General features: G+C 37.8%; 1 protein-coding gene across 1 annotated transcript in view; it reads left to right on the top strand.

The window, feature by feature from the left end:
• The window catches only part of LOC109109323 (protein O-mannosyl-transferase TMTC2-like), a 96,659-nt gene that overhangs the window by 38,945 nt on the left and 34,541 nt on the right, over positions 1–23,173 (top strand). Inside the window, exon 2 of the mRNA XM_042744329.1 lies at positions 10,339–10,915. Coding sequence (XP_042600263.1) covers positions 10,339–10,915 — 577 coding nt within the window. The remainder of the gene's footprint in view (positions 1–10,338; positions 10,916–23,173) is intronic.

Here is a 23,173-nt window from a genome sequence, read left to right as displayed (position 1 = left end):
TCAATTATGAGCAAGCCCCCTAATGTGCAGCTAATAACGTGTGTGCTTGATCGAGAGGCATCTGTGATAACAGTGTGATTGTGTCTAATGAGATCACACTGTGCACCACCATGAACCATCCCCTGTGATTGTCTATAATTAATGTGGAACATGTGGAATCATACATGGAAGTGTGCTTTGTGCTCCAGTGAGCTCATTAACAAAGGGAATTGTTGTGGAATAGAGAAAGTTTTGGGAGGATTTTGCATTGTAATTATGAAGATTATCCATGACAAAATAATAAAAGAGGATGAAGGATTTTACCAAACAATGAAAAGAACAAAAAAAATCTTTTCTCTTTTTAAACGACACTGAAAAAAATGTTGTAAGATTTATTATGAAAGACTTTTCACTCAGAAATTGCTTGTAAATTTCATAAATAATTACAGAGAAACAAGACAAGTAACATGTTGAATTAAACATGACATTTTGAAGTCGTAAAACACAAAAAAAAGCTTTTTCTTGTAAAACGTACTCAATTAATCTTTGTTACACTAAACTTTTTATTGGCCCATTATTTTATTTTGCACTTGGAAAATACAAACCTCACTGAGATTACAGTAATTCAGTTAAGGAAAACATTTAGCAATTAAATCAAGCCTACAACAAAAGATAATAAGTTTAAACTCATCTTTCCTTCTGTTATATGAATGTTGCATATCATTTTGCATACTAGACTTTTTAACATAGCATTTTTGTCCCATTTTAGTCTTAGATTAGAATTGACTATGACACTATTTTCTGGCATATAATTTAAAATTAATGTATTTTATTATTTTCTTTTTCCATTTTTAACACAAATGGATTAGGTAAGCTTTATTTTACAGTTTTAATTTGGTTGCATGCATTGAAATAGACTCAAAAACCTTATTGCACCAAACTGAACAGTCCGTAAAAGCTTATTTTAAGTGTATTCAGTTATTTATTGGAACCTTTCTTTCATTCACGGACTACCAATTTTCCAAAAATTAGTAAAATACCATTCATTCTTGAGGGGAAAAAATGAAGTATAAATCATGTACGGCACAGATCACCCTGGAGGTCTTTCAGCCTCCTCTTGATTGATTTGCTATCGTGGCCTCTAGCTGATAGATTACCTGGTGTCTTCTAAAAGGCCGAAGTAATCACTATCCCTTCTACAACACATCAGACTTCTGATGAACGAAGGTTTTTGGGGTCAATATAGTGGAGGAGACCTGGAATAGCCATATGCATCAGGAAAAAAAACGTTATTATGGTCTGAAGGCGGTGGGAGCTGCGTGTGGGTGGCAAAGTGTTTTTGGCTGCCAATATTTTACTGAAGATGTTCAGATTTGGTTGGTTGAGCCACTGGCGTTCATGACCCTTGTGCTCTGCTCTTAACTGTAGTGGGTCTTGGCTAAACCAATAGCATGCCATGGCCTGGCACTGGCCTGTTTGCTGGTATGCCCCATAAAAGAAGAATTGCATCGCATGCAAGCAGGCACTCCAGCCCGCAACTTCAGAACATCCGCCACGTGTCTGTAGACCAGGAATCTGTGCGCTCCAGTGGCGGAAGCAAAGCCAAGACAAGACGCAAAAGACACTCAGCTGAATTCATTTCATTTCATTCCATTCCCAAAGTATTACTGATGATTTTTGTCTACAATGCAGATGTTCTTTTTGAAAATTTCAGACATTTGCCAGACTATTGCACATAATTCACCGGAAAGCCAACACACCCCGCTGACAAGGCAACAACTGAGAATGTCGCTGGTGCATTGGTCCAAAAATGAAGGAAAAAAGAAAAAAGCCTGCTCAGTGGGCGCAGTGTATTCGCTTCCATCTGAAGAGTTTTTTGTATGGATCTCCTCGGGTGACCACATGTTCCCCTCTGCATTCTTTCAGCTGGTTCTCATCCATCCAATGTCATTCTTCTCATTTTCCTACCCACGTGCGCCTGTGGGTCAACAAGAGCCACTCGAATGATAAACCATCCCAACAGGATGGGTCTTGCACGCAAACACAACGAGCAGGTCGCCCACTCTCTCTCTTTTTTCTCTCCACGGGAAGACAAAGAAGCTTCAGAAACATGCAGGAACAAAGTCCAGCTAATTTATTACACTCCGGCCAGAGGGACTCGAGCCGTGACAAACAGCCTCCTGTTGAGAGGCCTGTGTACTGTGGCCAAAGAGTGGGCTGAGTATTCAGACCTGGGTCAAACTCTGGATAAAACAAAGCCTCTTTATTTACCAAAAGATTCACAGAGCATGACACATTTGGTAGATTAGGCTAATTGATATCGGATGGATGACATTTTGTATCCATTGTAGCAGCTAAGTAGCATTTGACGAAGCTTATCCTGAGGAATTTGTTAATCATTGTTGGCTAGTAACTAAAATAGTAGCAGTTAACAGTAGTTTAACTGTTTTCAAAACCATGGCAGTGTAGCTTTGAGTTTTTTGTTTATGCAGCCTATTTATTAGTATAATTTGATGAGTATGGATTATACTATTACTAGTTAAGTATAAACTATTATGCAAATTGCGTACTCTAAAAATTACATAATAGCAATTTATTTATTGGTCTTGAAACTGAATGTGTTAAATGTGACAAAGCAGAGCTGTACTATTAAAAGTGCTATTGATCAATACTGACAGCCCTATAAATTATCATTTAATCATCAAAATAATGATAATAATAAAAAAGATTAATGTACTGGCTTCAGTGTAGATGATCCTGTGCTTTGTTAGTTACTAGCTACAGACTTCTTCATAAGAAAGGCTTGACTGGAGTCTAACTGTATGAAATAATAAGTAGCTCTGCAAATTACTTTTTGAAAGAAGTTTCCATGACCCTGGTTGTGTGAGATCCAATATGGAGTGCAGACTGGGAACTTTTGTTTGTATTTTCTAAGGTTTAAAGGGATAGTTTACCAAAAAATGAACAATTTTGTCATTTACCCGCTCTCATGTCGTTCCAAACCAGTATGAGTTTCTTTCTTATGTTGAACACAACAGAAGATATTTTGAAGAATGCTGGTAATCAAACAGTTGTTGGTCCCTATTGACTTCCTTAGTATTTCTTTCCCTATTATGGAAGTCAGTGGGGACCAACAACTGTTTGGTTCTTTAAAATTCGTCAAAATATTGTCTTTCGTGGTCAGCATAATAAAGAATCCCATACAGGTTTTTGGAACAACATGAGGGTGAGTAAATGATGATGACAATTTTCATTTTTGAGTAAATTATTCCTTTAAGAACCCAGTTCCAGTTGCAACAAACCCAAATAATTAAGAGTTTTCAATCTGGCACCAGTACTTACAGTAATATCAGTACACTGTAGGTCATAAACACTATTCTTTGCCATTGTAGCGTGTGCGAACCTCTTATGTAGTTCAACAGTACATTTGTTTTAACAATCTATTTGATGGCTATTCAGAAAATCCATGTTCAGCACATTTGTAACCTTTGTGCAAGATGTATCATGTGTCAACATTGATGCCAAACAGGTGGCTTAGTTTGCAGTATGAAGCTCTGACTGAATGACGCACATGCCACTTTATGATCCACAGGAAATGAAACTAAGCTCCAAAGATTTTACCTTTTACAGTACAAAGCTTTCACACCTTTGTGAACTGTGTGCGTGTACACTTAAAGTAATAGCCTATTAAGCTGATTAAAAGTGACAGTAATTGTCACTTTGCAACACTGATAATAAAAAATGTTTCTTGAGCAGCGATTCAGCATGTTAGAATGATTTCTGAAGGATCATGTGACACTGAAGACTGAAGTAATAATGCTGAAAATTAAGATTTGCATCACAGGAATAAATTACATTTAAAAACATCACAATAGAAAAAAGTTATTTTCACTTGTAATAATATTTACAATATTTCTGTTTTTTACTGTATTTTTGTACTGTATTTTATAAAAGACTTAAAAACATTTAAACTTTTGAATGGTAGTTTATATACGTTTTTATTAGATAAATGTGTGTATATACAGTATATGGATAGCCTTTCTGAAGATCAAGATCTTACACAAACTCTGGCAGAAATTCAGCTTTCTTTGGTCTGATTTGGTTCTTGTTAATAGTAGTGTAAACATAAGGAGACATTTAGTGGTTTGCCATGTGGGGCTGAAGTCTGTGAACAGCTTTTTCCTATTTAGTTTAATTGAACATTTTCAGATACCCATCATTTGCCAAAATTCAGAGATGTTCTTTTTGACAGATTGTCTTTGTTTTAAAATAAAAGACACGGGAGGCGAGACGGTAGAATGTGCTGGTATATTTGTGCTGTGAGGAAGCAGTCTGTCCTCAGATTTATGAGACTCTAAAATGCAAGTGTATGTCCCAGGCATGTCCTTTCAGTGGCTTTCATTCCGCCTTCTGTTAATTGCTAACTCTATAATGCTTTTTTCCTAGATGCCAGACATTTCTTGTGGGTTGAAAAGAGCCTCTTCCTACAGTCCTTCTGGGAAGTCTGTTACCATCTATGAAAGTGTTACAGGACAGATGTGTAGGGTGTAACTTATGTTTTCTGATCCCTTTTGGCCAAAGCTGCATGCTTTGTAAATAGTTCTCTGCCTTTTACAGTACAATGTTTAACAGACACACAGGAAGTGGAGAAAGGAGTGACACGGTCACCACTTTTTCTCCTCTTCTTTCTTCTGTTATCTGATTACTAGAGTTCAGTTGCCATGTAATGTTCTCCTCATAGTAAAGCAATTGGCCTGATAGTGTGTTGTGTAAAAGCTGTTTTTCCCAAGAGGGGCAGAATGATATAATGAAAAGTGGTGGTCGCTTTTTCACCATGCTAATTTAGTAGTCAATGTGCTGAGTGGGCTTTTTTTCTTTCTTTCTTTTTGTCAATAAAGCCTAAATGGAACTGGCTCTTTCATTGATTTGCCATTAGTGGACAATTGATTCATTCATGCGGGTAAAAAAGTTAAAATGGATGCTGATGTGTGCATATTATTTTCTGGAAAAGGTTCAAAGATGAGAGTGTGTAGAAAGTGTCATAAATTGAATCATGCTTGAATGTATCATATAACACTTTGTTTTTGGGAATGGCAAAAACTAGAGTCCACACCCATTCTCTTTTTGCTTTGACATGGTTGCAAACTAGATAATGTGGCTATTGTGGCATTTAGATCAACAATGTCCAGCCATGACCATGCTGATTTCATGGTGGCCCGAGATGGTTTGTTCCGACTGCGGAGCCCCCGACCCTTTCAATGTATGTCTGCTTCACTGTTTGTTGAAGCCCACCGACTGAAAGCCTTTAGTCTCACTCTGTCTGACCATAATTCAATAATACACCAGCTGACATTTTGACTAGCTTGCCAGACTGACATATTGAAATACATTGACTTAGTTTACCGTGGTATTGATTTCCTGTTGTTTAACAAGGAACAGTTCAAAGTGTCAAATCTATTAGTTAATGTCTTAAGAGATCTCTTTGTGCCTCGCTTATTTTTTGACATTTATTTAGTGTAAATTGGTGACAACGCATTTTGTGACTTTGAAATGTCAATAGTTTGTTTTTCTTTTGAAACCTGTTTGCGCCTTATTTATTTATGCAAATAGATTTTTTTATTTCCCATTTCAAGGAAGCTGTGATGCGGTAAGACCTTTTGACATGATTTGCAGCATGACCCAATGCTCTTCATCAGAGGAACTTCAGGAAGGATTCACTGCAATATCAGATGTTGTAGCTTGTAGTGACATCTTGGTAATAAACAAACATGATTTCAGGTTCCCATTGATTTTACGTGTCGAGCACAAGCCACAAGCTCCTCTTTCTTTAATTTATTTTACTAATATGACTAATAATAATTTATTTAATACTATTCAGTTAAGTGTTTGTTGATATTGAATATTTGATGATTTTACTGGAAAATCTGAGTCTCTTTACTCTTTTAGAAAATCCTGTGGCAGTACCGTGGTCCAGTGATTGTATCAGAAAGAAACACCATGGCGGTTTAATATATATAATTGTACATAATGATTATATTATAGTATTTACATGGTACATGGTTAAATCAACCTAAACTTTGAACCAGCTGATATTAGTTCAGTACATTTTGAAAAACCGTCATGACTCATGTCCAATAAATAAATGAGAAAATGCAAAAGAATGAAAGAATGAATGAATGCAAAAAGCACAAATGAATGCAAAATAATGAGTGAATTAATGAATGAACAAATGAATGAATAAATGCAAAAGAATTCCTGAATGAAAAAATTGAACAAATGAATGTATAAATGCAAAAGAATTCCTCAATGAATTGATTAAATTAATGCAAAAAATGGATGAATGCAAAGGAATGAATGAATGAATGAATGAATGAATGAATAGTGTGAAAAAATGGCAGGAAGAACTAATGACAAAAATTATTGAACAAAAGATAGTCAGTGAATGAAAGAACACAAGAACAACTGATAGAGAGAGAGAGAGAGAGAGAGAGAATGAATGAAAGAAAGAAAAAGAAAGAAAGAAAGAAAGAAAGAAAGAAAGACATTTGTACTTTTTTTGTGAGCTGCTCAGCTTGGATTGTGTTTCCTCAACAGTTCAGTTCTTTATTCTGACAAATTAATTGATTTTCCTCTTTTATAGCCCATACAGCTTTTGTTCATGAAACTGCACAATAGAACAAGGCTGGTGTCCCTGAGAGCTCTTCTCGCATAAGCACCACATAAGGGGAAGGTATTCTGTTATTGACCTGCAGGCATTCTCATGGGAAGAAACCTTAGACAAAAGCCCAGGCAGGAGAGCAGAGTGGACAGACCGGACGGCCTTTCTGTAGGCACTCTCAAAATATGACTGCGGCCCTTTCAGACACTGAAGCCGGGTGATGACACATACTTGGCAGACTGAAAAACACATCTCCTACTGCCTGTGCTTTTTTCCCCCCTCTTTTTACTTGCTGGCACAAATAGAAAACAATTATGCATTGTCTCAAACTTTTCAGAAGAATATCTGGAACCATTGTTGGCGCTATTCGAGGGAGCTATGTTTGTTTCGTATAGACCCTGCATGTACTTGCATTAAATGAACGGCTGCTGATGTTCATGCACTTTGGCAGAAAGAATTTCCTCTGTGCGCTAAGCTAATCACGCGTCGAGGCTAAGTATCCATCTGATTCGTAAAGAAGGAAAGTCAATCCATGGAATATGGTCACTCCGTTTTAGGTCACTTGTTGGTTTTTGATTCCAGAGACCAGACTATTTGCATGGTTTGTTTTGCTTTTGGCTCGAATTATAAGCTTTTGTTTTGGATGTAGCAAAGCTGTACTTGTCCGAAAACATTGAGGTCGCAGCCTGCTATCGACACCACAGCATTTAAGCTCCTCTCATGGCCGCAGAGCTGAATCTTGCTCCCAGTCTGAGGGAACTGGGCTCTAGATTACACAGGACTTATTTTGGATTTCACTTCTCATTAGAGCTGCGGTCGGCCAAAACGTAACAACGTGCCAGTCACGGCAGGGATAGAGCGATAAGCAAACATTCTTTGACAGATGTGGTCACAGTATCCCCAGCATGCTGATTGGACTCTAGATGAAGAAAAGTTGCCAGTTTGGGGATCGCGTGATACTGCCGGTCCCCGGAGAGTTGTCATGAGTAAGAACGCACTCTTCCATGTAAAAACGTTCTGTCCTTCTCTACTTTCTTTACAGGTGAGAAATATCAGCCCATGCAAGAGATTAGCTTTCACATTATTTGTCTCACTAACTCCAATTAGAATCATTCTAGGGAGTCAAGACTTCCTCGGGGTGCTGTCAAGCCAAATCAGGCAGTGGCTCAAGAATTCACGCACTCGTCATGCAATCCGAGAGCTTCCACTGTTACTGATATTCAGTTACGATCCACCACCAGAGCTCCAAGTTTTCGTTTTTGATTCTCACTTCATGTGAAAGCCGATCTCGGAAGCCCTGCCTGCCGGGCCTGGCACAGAGTTTGTTGTCGTGTCTGGGCTTCTGGGTGTCGAGTGTTCAGGCGATGGTGTTTGTTTTCTCTGGCTCACCAAAACGTCCATTAAATTGGCACCTCCTTCCAAATGATTCAGAGGTAATTGAACCACAATGGTTCTCGTGTTATCCTTTTGTTTGGAAGGATGAAGTTTTCTAATTTGACGAATGGGTTTGAAAAAATAAAGAAGGTATACCTGAGGGGGGAGAAATTGTGAAATTCTGCCAAGAAAGTGAGTGATTCGAAGTCAAGCCAGGGAATTGAAATGTGTCCGATGACGGAGAGCTTTATCTCATGGAGAAATGTAGTTCTCAGAGCATCTGTTTTTCTTGTGGACTCTTACAAGGCAATGGCTGCAATTTCAACACGTCTTGTTGAAAATTTCCCCCAAGACAACCAAGAAGTTGAAGCGTATCCTGAACTAGTTCTTTTTGGCAGTTTAGTCTGTCGTAACATCTCCTCGCTTTTCCCAGTTCCATCTGTTCTCATGGGCGACTGGTAGACAGGCGTTCACTGCTGGCCACTGTGCAAGTAGCAAATGATCAAAGACTTTGGCTCGCTCTACAGCCAGGGATCCATTGCTCTTTTTGCATCTTATCTTTCTCTTGTAAACATGTTTCCATTAAACCTTTTGTCTCCATTCTGTGTTAATTGCACGTTCTTGGCGCCATTGCATTCACGGCTGATTATTCAGTTGCGCTGATGGCGCGTTATCGCACTTGTCACGTATTTCCCGTTGCATATTTTAATTACAACTTATGTCATTGCTTGCACTCTCTAAGGAGACTAATTACGCTCGACGGTTCAGCATCATCTTCTTGTGCTCAGGCATACATTCACGATCACAGGAGGAAGAGGGGGTTTGTTTCACAGCAAGATACCACCGCCTTGGGTTTGAATGACATGGATTTTGTCACAGATGACTGCATATGGAATAACATAACTGCCTAGTTGCTTTGTTTACACGTGTTTGTGTTGTTTGATTGCCTTGAGGGCTTTCTCTCTGTCTTGTTGGGCGGCGCAACGCAGGCAGACAGCGTGGGCACAGTGTGTGTCTGTGGCCCTCAGAGCATATCCCGCCTTGCCTCCTCCTGTTCCCTGTACAACTCTACGCTTTTATAAGACCTTCTTCAGACATATTTAGAGTCCCGAAGCTTTCTCCCAGGGAGTAAACTGCACATTTATTCTTCCACTCACTCATTCTCTTCTACATTGGCCATCTTCATACATTTTTCATTCCCCTTAGCTTTTTGTCTCCCCGTTACTTAGATGGTTTCTGGCACAGTTGGGTTGGTTTGATTGACAGGCATTTGGTACCACTTTGTGCATGCTTACGGCTATATGGAGGTCCCTGTCTTTCTGTTGAGCTTTTATTTGTTTTTGGTCAAGGGTGCGGCTCATGTCCTCACTTTCTAAACTTTGAGGAAAGTCAGAATCAATGTTCCCTCCTCTTTCTTCTGAGGATCTATCTTATTGTGTCCCAGTCAAACCTCACAGGCTTAATTACAAGGTCATCTTTGTGGGAGGAATGTTAAATTTATTGTTTTAACTGACTGTTATTCCTGAAGAGAATATCATGGGAGAGTCTAATTAAATGGAAGAGTATGTTTAGAGTTAAACAAGAAATTCTGGAGATTTTTTTTATTTATTTAATATGTTATTGAGTCCTGTCATTCATTTATGTCTGCAACACAAATGGTCCAGGTTGAGTTACATGCCAAAGTTTAATACTTAGTTTTAGTGGGTTTGAAAAAACAATAGTAGTATAGTAGTATTTTTTATTTTTTTTTGGTAATAGTAGTTTTAGATTACATTAAGTAATATATTTCTGTCACAGTTTCTTCAAGTTAAACCAAACTTTTATTTTGATGGGTTGATGTGAAGATCTTTAAGTTTCTGTTTGTATATGATATGACAAGCAGTTCTAGAGTTTATGTTCATGTGTTCATGCACTCATATATTGAGCATAGGCTGAAAACACAGTGAGCATCACGTGCGCTTTAACAGTGTGTAGAAAAACAAAACCGTGCGTCTATGCTATTCATTCATGCAGAGCATGCACGATTCATATTAAAATAGTATTTTTGTAGCTTAATATTCACAGACACTAGTCCATATTGCTCTTTGATTTAAGTGTACTGACCTACTTTTGATTTATTCATCCAAAATTTGGCAAATACCGTGATTCCGGCCACATTATACAGTAAACTCCATTTTTATGACTTGATTCCTCGATTCCGTTTGCGTTTTCCACATCGCGGAAATTGTAGAGCCCTACAATATCCTTGTGCACACTATAGTAAATTACTTGACTTTTATAAATTTGAATCCACTTGAATCTTAAACTTTTTCTTTTTCTCCTCACAGCCGTGCTATCAAGACCAACCAGGACCTTCTCCCTGAAACGCCTTGGATCAACATCTTCTACGATGACTTCTGGGGGACACTTCTCACCCATAGCGGTAGCCACAAGTCCTACCGCCCGCTCTGCACGCTCTCTTTTCGACTCAACTATGCCCTGGGTGGCTTAGATCCCTGGGGTTACCACCTGGTCAGTGTGGTTCTACACTGCACCACGACCGCCCTGTTCTCTAGCCTCTCAAGCCTGCTGCTGGGGTCGGGTTGCTGGAGCCTGCTGGCTGGGCTTCTCTTTGCCGCTCACCCCATCCACACCGAGGCTGTGGCGGGCATCGTGGGCCGGGCCGACGTGGGAGCCGCCCTCTTCTTTCTCCTGGCCATACGCTGCTACATACGCCACTGCTCCCTGAGGACGAGTGGTGCCCATGGATGGAGCTGGATGTGGTTCTTTGGCACCTTGGCATGTGCTTCCTGTAGCATGCTATGGAAGGAACAAGGCGTGACGGTGCTGGCCGTGGCTGGCATGTACGACGTATTTGTCTTCAACAGGTTGAAACTGCAGCAGGTTCCCGCGCTCTTCCAGAAGGTAAACAGCCTTTATTATCCACCATTTGGAAAACCAGCTGTGTTTTTATATGCGTGTATCTGATTTCCTAAACTCTAGCTGTGTTTGGAGGAGCCCAGTGATGTGTGGATGGATAGTGCATGTGTGTGCTTGTGGATAATTTGTATAAAAGTTCATATGTGGTGTTTGCTTTCCATCAGGATGAAATTTGGAAAACATTTTGGCATGTATGTTCAACTGAGTGAACCGTAACAAACTGTAACGTTTTTTTTTTTTCTTCATAACACACCAAAAATATGCAAGAGTGGAGGGCAATCAAATGAAAATTGGTGTTTTTACATACATCTGGTCAGAGATGTTTGTGTTTTTGCTTGGCAGCACACGATGACCTGTAATTGCGAGAAAATGTTTCTGCACCACATCAAATTTCGGCAACCTTATTGCAACTATGTTCACCTCCTTGATTTGGAGTTTGCTGAAGGCCGGCTTTTTAAATTTAAATGACCCGTTCTGCTTTCTCAAACTACCGTTCATCCGAACCCGTCACGGGTGAAGTCAGTCCCCACTCCCCAGTAAACTCCTGTTTTTAATGAACCCTTTATAATTGGAAAATTTCCGAGTGAGTCCGGAAAAGGCCTGGCTAACATTCTGAAATTGTTTTATTAACAGCCAGAGTGCAATCATAACAAATGCTCCTTTAATGACGTCTAATGATGTGGATGCATTGTGTTTACATGAGAACAGTAATTAGTGCGGCGATCACTCATAAACAGCAGCAATCAATGAGTGTGTGAAATGAGGTATGGTGGAGAAAGTAAGGACAGGGAAATCAATGATATTAGAAGGATTGCACGCAGTGATGCCTTGCTCCTTAGTTTGCAGATCTCTGCTCTTCAAGCAACCGACCATCAGGTCGACTTTTGCTCAACCCTGGCTTGTCAAGAGGATTTACCATCGACCGTCAAAACACACTGACATTCATAACCAACAGCCAGTCAGTACAAACCAAACTGACGTGTGCACAAATGGGACAGAGAATTGCAGACCCATTGAACTCTAACGCCGGGGTGGAAAGGTTTTTTTTTTTTTTACCCCTAAATAATGTTTGGATTTATGTTCATCAGAAATAATAAACTGCGATAAAAAATTACTTTTTTTATTGTAACTAAATATATTGGTCGCTATTGACTATTTAATTGCCTGTTTCTAAAATTTTGTATATTTATATTACCATTTCCAGGAGCCAATTTCAATATTATCTTCTACCTTCCAGCATAGATAGCTGTTTCGACTGAGATCACTTCATTTATTCTTTTCAAAATGTATTGAAAATAAATGGATGATGTGCATTTTATGTGTTAGAGAAAAAAACATGCACATTATGAAAGAAATGCTTCTTAAAAAGGGCAATTTTGCCCCTTAAATTTTATTTCTGACAATATACTTTTTTTTGTGTACAGTATTTTTTAACCAGTACTGCTTGACTTCTCATCACAATGGCCTGTGACATGTCAGAGGGAGGCCAGTCTGTGATGCTGTCTGCCTCTGGCTTATTCATAGACTGCAGCAGACAGGCCCTATGATGGCACATCACTTCAGCCTGGGAAGTCTGGCCTGTAGGTGACAAAAGAGCATGATCTCTCATATCTGACAGCTCTCTGTGCTCTGATTGACCATCTCCTCATCAATCATCAGCTCTTCTATCAGCCCCAGCTGTCATTGTAACTATATTAAGCCATACAGTAGAAATGCTTCGCTCCACAGAGTTCCAGAGACCATTTGTTTGTCCACGAGCCCATGTGCTTCACATATCCTTTCCGCATCAGGGCCCGGCTGTGTTTTCACATTGCTGTCATCCAGTTCAACAGTATTAGCACGTTGTCAGAGGCAAATAATTCCAGATTTTCCTCTTTGAGGAGAGACTGTGTCACTCTGACTTACGACAGCTTAGCGTAAAGTAGAGTCGAAGGGGAAGCCAGAATTACTATCTAAACATATAAGCATCAAGACGTCTACGATCCGCAAGCCCAAGGACAAATACCTCTCATCTGCCAGGCTGCCGTGCGGCGATAATTCCAGAGATGAAAGCTGGATGGGTTTTAGTGAGGAAACAAACTGCTTCGTACATCCTAGGGCCTGAAGACTCATTCGCTATAATGAGATGATAAACTAAACGTGGGGGAATAAACTAAAAAGCACCAGTGTTTAGATGTTAGAGCGCATTCGTCAATGTGGCATAATAAACACGTCTATAATTCTCTTTGCCTGGTGCTGTACTTTTGGTCTGTGGACTTGCTTAATGTATGAGGCATAGAGACATTAATGGCCGTTCCTCGTCCATCCATTTTAATTGTGTAGGCTTGTATGAGAATTGCGATGTGATCGTAAATTGGTCCGCTTATCTGATTGCGGTATGCGGTTTATGACATCATCCAATAGCTTTATATCAGTGCTAAATCATAATGTCTGCTAGAAGTAAATGCTCTCTGGGCAGCTGGTCTGGACTCAGGACGATCACTTATGGAGATAGATGGTGCATTCGATTCAATTATCTCAAGTTTAAGAGGGTCTGGTCATTGTGAGGCTTTTAAACTGCATTAAAGTTTTTTTAGAACCTCCCTGGTCTGTTTAGAATACTCAATTTATTTCCAATCTTCTCTTGGATCCCACACTTAATTTAATGTGTGAAAGTAGTTCTGGACAATACCGATAAGATAATAATAATTTTTACGGTTTGGGTGATAACAGATAAATTTACGATTTTAACATTTATACACTGAAAAAAAAGGTGTATAAACATTTTTTTGTACTATTAACATTTCAAAGAAACAAATTTCCAGTAAATTTGGGAAACATTCCAGAAATTTTTGAAACTTTCCAGGATTTTTTTTTTTTAATATTCCAGGGATTTTTGGAAAGTTCCCGGAAATTTTGCAACCCTAGTAACAGTGTATTAAACATTACGTTTTGAGGTAGAAAAACTGAAATAATATTTTCTTGTAAAATGTACTATAATAGTGCTTTGGTTTCTAAACAAATTAAAGGTGAAAAACTAAAATCGATTGTTTGTGAATTTAGGCATCACAACATTGCATGTACATGTGTTTTAGATAGCAACAAGGTAATCTGTATGTAAAATTATACTATAAATTAACATTTACAATTAAAATTCAAAATCAGCCAGTAACGACAAATATAGATAAATAAGGAAATCTTATTATCCAATATGGTGCTGATATATCATGCATGTGCATCCCTCAATAATGCTCATTTCCAGCTTTGAAATTCACCTGACTCTTGTGAAATAATTTCAAGAGATGTATTACCTAAGCTGGGTTCGGCTATAACAGCATGGCTATTTTTCTTCTGCCAATTAAAAAATGGTGCAAAAAATAGGCATCCAACCTTAACTTCTAGTAGCATTTTTTATGCTCTTAAATTGTAACCCAGTGTCACAAAGTCTTTTTCCATATCATGATAATCATTCACATGCTAACGCTCTTTGCCTGGATTGGAGTGTAATGGTCTGGCTACACATTCCTCACACCTCTGCTGTCTCACTATCGTAATGATAGCCAGACAGACTTATCTGCTGTGAATTCATAATGAGCTCTTTCCTCTCTTTCCATTAGAGCCGTGATTCCATTACCCCTGCAAACAGTTGTATTCTTCTCTGTTTTTTAAGGCTGTATTAAGGCATTATTGTTGAGAAAAATGACACTTACATTTAAGGAAATCTAAGAGGAAATCAAAGCATGTCTTGAGTAGCATTTTACTTATGAACTACTGGCATGTTGGAAGTAATTTAAAGTTCTGTTTTAGAACCTAATGAGCTGATTGATTGTTTGCATCCTAACTATCATGGAGCCTCCTAAATGACCAGTATGAACACTGTTTGAATAGGCAGTGTGTCTATGTGGCACACAAATAGTGCTCCATGTGGGATATTTGACTCAAATTATTTGATTCCAATAGAGTTTGACAGTATCATGTTGCTAAGCCAACAGTAGGATAAGCAAATATAGGAAATAAGCTATGCTGCTTTAGAATTTGTGTAAAACAAATCATCTTAAGAGGCAGCATATAATTAAGACGCCTGCCTATGTCTAAAATGCAGCCTAGGTAGTCAGCTCGTTTGGTTTTAGAGCTGAGTGTAAGTGTGCGCGTGCGTACAAACTGGAGAAAGAGAGAGTATGAGTTAAGTGCATAAGCACATGTTGAGTTAACAGGGAGTTGCTATCTGAGCTCCTTTGGCAGCATCTCCCTCCAAAGCTCTTGGGGGATTTTTATTGAGAGTCCTGGTAGAGCTCTAGGATGCTTTTGGTCATTGCTCACCCTTTTAAAAAAGCCTCCACGCTCACGGCCAATCAAAGTATGCTTGCTGAGATATTTTACATTGAATACTCGCAGATTGATGTGGATTTTCAAACTTTATCTGTAACCTTTAGTCTAAAACGAAATGAATTTTTAGAGCAGGTCCAATCTGTGTTACAATGAATGTATGTTTTTAACGTTTAGCACTCACATATAACATTGTTGGCACTGACAGCAATTGCATTTATGGTGTAATGAGTTTATCTTTATGTGGAAAATGCTGTTTTATTAGCTCATTTTCTGGAACAAGTTAATAGGCTCATTTTCAGTAACAGATACTGAAGTTAGATACAATTAGCGCACCACGTTTGGCAAACGCACCTTTCAGAATGAGATCACAATGTTTATTCATCGGCATTAAGCTGTAAAATGTCTTTCCTGAGGACTTGGCAATTTTGCCGTGTTTCCACAGTACAAACGGCATTGTTGGTAAGCTAATAAAGTAAACGTGTGAGGAGCATTGTGACAGAATTTCACATGGCTTTGTGCAATACAGAGGAAAAGAGTTTATCTTTTTATATTTGTGTTATAATTCAGTGAATTGTTGATTTAGTATGCAAAATTTGTTAGGGGTCAAATCATCCAGTCATAGAGAAATATGAAAAACAACTATTTCATAGTTCAGTTGTAAAACATCAATGACAAGTATACAGTCTAGTATATACTGTAAATAATATATGCAGCATGTGAAAAAGTGGGTGATAGTCAAAGTCAAAATTCTGAGATACTGCTAACCAAACCTCACAAAGAGAAACCTGCACAGTGGCTGTAGAAACACATGAAGACTTGTTTTTAAATAGTTTTATTCACTTATGAATGCTGCAGTGCAATGGATGGTCCAGATAAATGGATTTCTGATAATTGATGAATGGCCATCCTATTCCAATGAGACTGCAGCATCAGCAAAGAGGCGGTGGGTGGGTGATGATTTGGGTTTGAATATTGGGAAGTGAGATGTAAGGTCATTCTAGGGTGTCAAAATGACTTCTGCAAGATATGTGGAGTTCATAACTGACCATTTTCTGCTGTGGTATATAATGTAGAATAGTGCCCCTGGAAATAAAAGGATTTTCATGCAGGAAAACACTCTATCCCATGCTGCATAAATACCATGGTGCGAAACAGTTTGAAAATGTGTTTCTACAGCCACTGTGCAGGTTTCTCTTTGTGAGGTTTGGTTAGCAGTGACTGAAACGCAGCTTTACACACAACTGTCAGTCTGCATGGAGAGGATCTTGAGACTCCAGTAGCTTCTGCTGCTCAGCAGTGGCTTTTTTTTACAGCTGGCATTACAATACAGTTCATTTGTTTGACAGAAACTTTGCTTAATACATCTTTGTCTGATAAAGATCTTCTGTGCTCTATTTCACTCACAAATCTTTTGACAGTTCAATAATCTCTATTTGCTTTTCACAAAATATTGTTTGTTTTGATGCCTTTTGCATTGCATTGCACTGTTGCATTGCATTGTTTCATACTTTTCATCTTCAGAAATATCTTTCTTCCTCACCATATTTCATAAGAACTGTGACTTGCTTAATAATGTGGAGCAACCTCTTTAAGTAGGGTTTCCATTTACCAACGAAGACCTGGCAAACTGTTGAACAAACCTGTCTGAGATTGATTCCAGTTATCTAAAAAGATGTGAAAAACAACAAACAAAAATCTGACTCTTTATTGTACCGAAATCCTATTGATGTGTCACTTGCATAATAATTTGGAACACAGTGTAATCTAATTTATGTCAGAATTTTGGCTTTGGATCTCATAATTATGACTTGGTATGTAGTAATTTTTTTTTACTTTTTATGTCATATTTTTATGCTTTTTTTTGTATGAATTTTTGTAATAATTTTTTTTGTATGATGTACTGTATGAAAGAAATTATTTTTTTCCTTATGTGGCATACATGTTCTTTATTACATACAGTATATTAAAAAAGACATATATATATATATATATATATATATATATAATATATATATATATATATATATATAAATATAAATAAACATACTGTAAACGATTCTAAAACCACTAAGAAAATCAATGAAAGGTCATTTTGACTTCACCATCACCAAGTAAAGGCAATGAGAATTAGGCATGTTTTTACCATCTTTTTCCCGTAAGAGCATTGTGGTATTCGATAAGTCAAGTGGTTTACCGTGTGGGTGGTTCAGTTGGATGGAAGCCCTGGTATGTCAATGAAGCATGTGTTAAGTTCAGCTCTGGGTGTGTGTGGCTGTGTTTAAAGGTGCTGTATGTAAGATTTTGACTCTACTAAAGCATAAAAATACCATAATATGTTTGCAGATACTTAAGAAACATAAGTTAACATACTTGTTTATTTGAAAAACAATGCTACAGTCAGTTATTCTCTTTTGAAAATGTGCGTTCTGGGCCGGAATGTCAGTCTCTGTTTTGGTTTGTGAAACCCGCCCACTGCAAGTTTACCCAGTTGTATTTCGGCACCCCGGGTTGCCAGTTGGTGGAAAACACAACGTATTTCATTTTGTTCATCGTCAAGTGCGCTCGTTCATGTTTGTGTCATCAATCTGGCAACCTGAGTGTGCGTCAAGTCTGAGGAGGAGGGGCCGGGTGAAAAAAACAGTAGTCCCTCACTGCAGAACACAAGATCCAGGGGGCGTGGTTGGATCCACATCAAGGAGGTGGAGATGGGTAGGTTAAGGGGTGGAGATGGGTGGGTTTAGAAATCAGGGGGTGGAGACGGGTAGGTTTAGGTATATGTAAGGTGGGAGGAGTTGGATCCGGATCCAACCACGCCCCCTGAATCTTGTGTTCGGCAGTGAGGACCATCTCGAAAAAAAACCCCTCTCCAATATTTTGGATTTGGACTGCAATACCTAGTTCAACCACTTGGTGTCAATCCTACATACAACACCTTTAAGGGAACAGGTGTGGATTTATGACATGGCCTTGTGTGTACACACGGACACGTATGCACATACACACACACAGATTTTATGCATATGCTCTAATGCCTTCTGCCAGTGTATGATGAAGTGATGCTCTGTAGGCATCATCCTGTACAGGAGCACCTGCCCACCAGGAGCACATTTATATTGCTCTGTATAGCTGCTTCAACAATCAAAATGGCTGCAAACCAAATTCTTTTGTCTTGTTTTCTGGTCTCTTTTTACATCAAATTGGAATTTGAATTATAGAAGATGCTATGCTCTCTGTATGCTTATATCTGTGCATTCAGGCATATCACCCTTTGCCCTCACTCTTTCACAATTCTTTCAAAAGAAAGAACTATCTGGCACTACCCGTGACATTTAAGAAGTAGGAATTCAGAGATGAAGACGATGTGCGAAAAGATCCAAATGCATTTTAATTTCCCTAACACACAGCAAACAGATCAGCATAAAAGGGTGGAGTCTGAGACTAGAGGGGGTACTGGACTTTCCAGTGCCATCTGCTGCCATTGCCACACTGTTTGGACTCATCATTACAAAAGTTGAAAGATCAGTTTAGTTTTAATATCCATATTTTAACAAACATTAGATAATCCCCAGTGAGATTTATTTATTTGGTTGTTTCAAATTTTTCTAAAAATATTTTTAATAGCAATAATAATACAGTTAATATTTATAAAAATTAGGGATGCACAATAAATATCAGCACAATATGCGCATCTCATTTTGTTCACTGACAAGCTGCACAAAACATGCGCAAAATATGATGGTGGTTTTGCACAGCTTGTCAGTGAACAACGGCTCTGTGTAGTAAATGCTGCTCCACGTGAAAGCACACACGTGTAAAGATTTACCGCTGATTACTGAACCGGCTTTACTGACGAGATGCGCATTAAATATCGTGCCTATATTTATCGTGCACCCCTAGTAAAAATATTTTAATATAATATTATACATTTGTTTTACTGATAATAATAATAATTATTATTATAGTTATTATTATTATTATTATGTTTTAAGGCTTCAGAGGTTGCAATAAACTTATAGGGATGTCATCCAAAAAAACAAAGTAGCTTCAGAAGTGGAGCAATTTAATAATAATGTTGCATATGTATTTTATTGTATTAATACAATTTATGGCTTGAAGGGTTAAAATTATAAGAGGGCTTGATGTCATCCAAAGGAAAGCAGTTTCAGAGGTGGAGCAATTTAATAATAATAATAATGTTTATATACATTTATATAATAAATTGGGGGGTGGGGGGTGTCAGAAAGTTTGAGATATTACAAGAAATATTTATTTTGTACATGTGAAAATGTGTCCCGTATCTCTGCCTTTTCCTTGTCGGCTTTAATTTATGTATTTTCAGCTGCTGTTTAGTTTGCAGAGAGGTGCGTGAGAAGCGTTGCAAGGCCTCATTGTTTGTTTTTCCCAGAGTTGTACGTAAGAGCGCTCAGATCCAGTGATCTGTCACAGCTCCTCTATATATAGTGCTCTGTGGTTACTGTGTCTGAGCGGCTCTCTCTTCTGCTGTCTACCCTCAGACTCGAGTTAATGCATCTGGAAACACGAGACTCGCTCTTCACACACAAACACACAGCAGTGTAGATGATCTGTTGATACTTTGTAGATATCTAGTAAGATACAGATGATCATGTGACGGGTTGATTGGTTTTGGCTGACCTGGATATCTGGCACGCTTGCTTCCCCTTTGAATGAACTTATTCAGTGTTGCAATAAACACATAATATAGCATTGGCTTTATGACAGGGAGGGAAAAAAAAAATCTTTTTTGTAATATCGAACTCAAATTTATTTAGGTTTTTGTACTCTAAAACACAAAATCACAGAACATCCAGTGACTTCAAATCAATTACTTTTCTGTAATGCATGCACAGAATTTATAATGTGTTTATTTCTGAAAGAAATGTGATAAACTACTATAGCAAAAAGCTATTTACCTCCTACCAGAGGAATATCTTATTTAAACTAGCGACTGCAAATAAATTACTTGCAGATTAGCTCAGTTGATTGTTTCTGCTCATAATTTCTCACTCCCTAATTATCAATTAGCATTATGCTCAGTCGACTCGCCCACTCATGTAATTACTCGTTCAGGGAGCAGAGCATCTGGAGGTCGAAATTAGATTTGTGACCTTCATCTAAAAACCTGCGCGATGAATCAAGGCCATGCTGATGTGATGTTTGCTGTGAAATGTTTCTGTCTTTATTGATCGTGCGCTGCATTGCTCTGCAAATCCTGATGGTCCTTGAGGTGGCGTTTTAAAGGGCACTTCTCACCCGCAGCATCTTCCTGAAGATGCACAGTCCTCCTGAGGCAGTGCTGCCATTTTACATTTCTTTCTTTAGCTAAATGGCACGATTCATTGAACCATGCATCCATTTGGCTGCATTCAAGGGAAGCATGTTCGGGGGGGTTGCACTTGAGTTTGCTTTTATTTTCTCTCTCTCTGGCTTAAAACTGCTTTTAGGAATTTGTTTACTCATAAAGGGCCACAAGCTGCACTTTTGTAGCATTTATTTTTTTCCCCTAAAATCCACTTATAATGTTAGTCAAGGTTCTTGCACAAAAAAAAAAAAAAAAAAAAACAATGATGTTGTACATGACTATTTCTCACCTTACCTTGATATATACTGTATATAATATTTGACCAACAAATCAGCATATTAGAATAATTTCTGAAGTATTGCGTGACACTAAGATTCTTATAATTATTATTTGAATAAATGGAATTTTTAAATTTTTTAAAATATATTTATGTTGTTTTATGTTATTTTAAAGTGTATAATTATATTTTGCGATATTAACAGTTTTACTGTACTTTTGATTAAATAAATGCAGCGTTGGTGAGCTTTAGAGATTTAAAAAAAATATTTTTTTTTTATAATTTTTTTTGAGTTGTTTAATTATTAAATTTTTTGTATGTAAATAAATATCACTGGAATTAAATTAGCACTTACAAATTGTTTATTCAAGATATTATAGATACCAAATGTAATGAATTGTAATTTATTTTAAAATTGTTTATTGTTGGTGTTGTAGTTTTGAGTTCTGAAAGTCTATGTATAAGCAAACTATTTCATTTCAAATGAGCAAAATACATTTTATGTCCCCTTTAATACAAAGACCTTCATCACTGCAGCAGCAATAAGCTCTCTGTAATTTAAAGAGACCACCTATGATCTAACCTAAGTGAACTCTGAGTTAGTAAACTAAAAGGTTTCATTGAATGATTGCTAAAGGTTCAGATTAAGGCCTTTTTGTACTAAGGGCTCCACAGATCTCTTAGCTACGCTAAGCCCTCATTTCTATAAAACCAAGAGGGAGAGGAGAAATATGAATTTGTGTTCATTATCATAACAAAGAGGCAGTTTAAGCAGTGTGATTAATGATCACAGGGACGTCTGCGGGGTAAACCTACTCTCTTTCATTTCACGTGTGTATATTTTTTTGTTTATGCTAATGTGCACAAGAAGAGGTTGTATTCTCTACAGCTGTTTTCTCTCATTTTTCTCTAGTTCTCATAGCATTAATATAGTCTTTTGAGTTCTGTGTCCTCCTCATAGCCTCCGTTTACAATATGGACGTGTCCCAATCGCTTGCTATTGTACCACTTCATAAAACCAAGAGGAAGCTTCTGCAATTGCCAAGCAGAATCTTTTATTTAGCTTGATTTATGTTTGCAAATTTGGTTACGAAGATCCACTTCTGACTTGATCCAATCAGTAAACAACATTAAGTCAGATGTTACTGAGAAAAATTTGTTGAGAACACTCAAAATGTCAGTTCTCATTGCAGCTTTCCTCACTTTTTTTTGCAGTATTCTGTATGTTGTGAGTAGGCCTAATCTTGGTCCATTTCGCATGTCTTTGTAGTACCACTTTGGAGTTATTAAAGTGCTGCAGCAGAACCATGAAGCATCTACTCATGACATGAATGCTAATATTGTTTAGAGTGGAACGACTCCATTTTTCTGTAATGTCAGAGTTGGTTGCCACTTTAGCAGTATTTCAGCGCTGTGACGTTTTTGTACTGTAGAGCTGTCGTTCTGATTGTGCTGTAATTCAGCAGCAATGTATCACACATGACAAAATAAGAACAATGTGAGATGAATATAATTTCTCAGAAGTATGCTTGAACTCATACAGAATAGTTCACCCAAACCTCAGTGTAAAGTGCTCTTGTATTATTTGTTAGTAGTTTAGATGAAATCTGCAGAGGCTGTAACAAGCTAAGATGCTCTGGGAGGAAGCCAAAAATACAGGAAAACACCACCAACAAAAAAAAGCTGTGAAAGGTTTTATTGTTCCCACACCCTTTTCCATTTCCAATAATAGTCTCTGCCTCATTTATATTTTTTCCATGTTTTCTCTCTCTGTATCTTTTTGGCAGACATTTGCCCAAAGAAGCAGGAGTTGCTCTTTTATTTTGCTTTTCTCTTGCTGCTTATACTTTCCAAATATAGTTTTTTTTTTTTTCAAACTGGGACTAGTTAAATTTCTGTTGCACAGTACGGATTTAATCCTGTACGAATCCCTTGTCAAATACTGAAATTTCTTGTTCCAGATACATTATTGATTCTGAACTTCCAGTTTTCTGGGTAATGATGAGGTAATGATGCTCACATTAAGTGACCCCTTCCCTTAATTATATACAGTAATTTTATAATAGCATCACACAGAAATCTTGATTAGTTCAGTGGGTTTCAATACCCATTGAAAATAACTAGATAAGTGCATTTTACATATTTTCAGAGTTATATTTTGTTTTTCAATCCTCAACTTCTCTACAAAACACTAGTTGGTGAAAGTTAAATGATGAGATTAAAGCATTAATATTCTCTCATCATTTGCTCACCCGCTTGTTATTCCAAACCTGTATGACCTGCTTTTTTTCCAATATTAATGAATTAATTTGTTGGTGTCGGTGGTCTCCATCCACTT

The sequence above is a fragment of the Cyprinus carpio genome, chromosome B18 (genome assembly GCF_018340385.1).
Source record: "Cyprinus carpio isolate SPL01 chromosome B18, ASM1834038v1, whole genome shotgun sequence".
NCBI lineage: Eukaryota > Metazoa > Chordata > Actinopteri > Cypriniformes > Cyprinidae > Cyprinus > Cyprinus carpio.
Note: the sequence above shows the minus strand (reverse complement) of the source record. Positions and strands in the feature narration are given on the sequence as shown.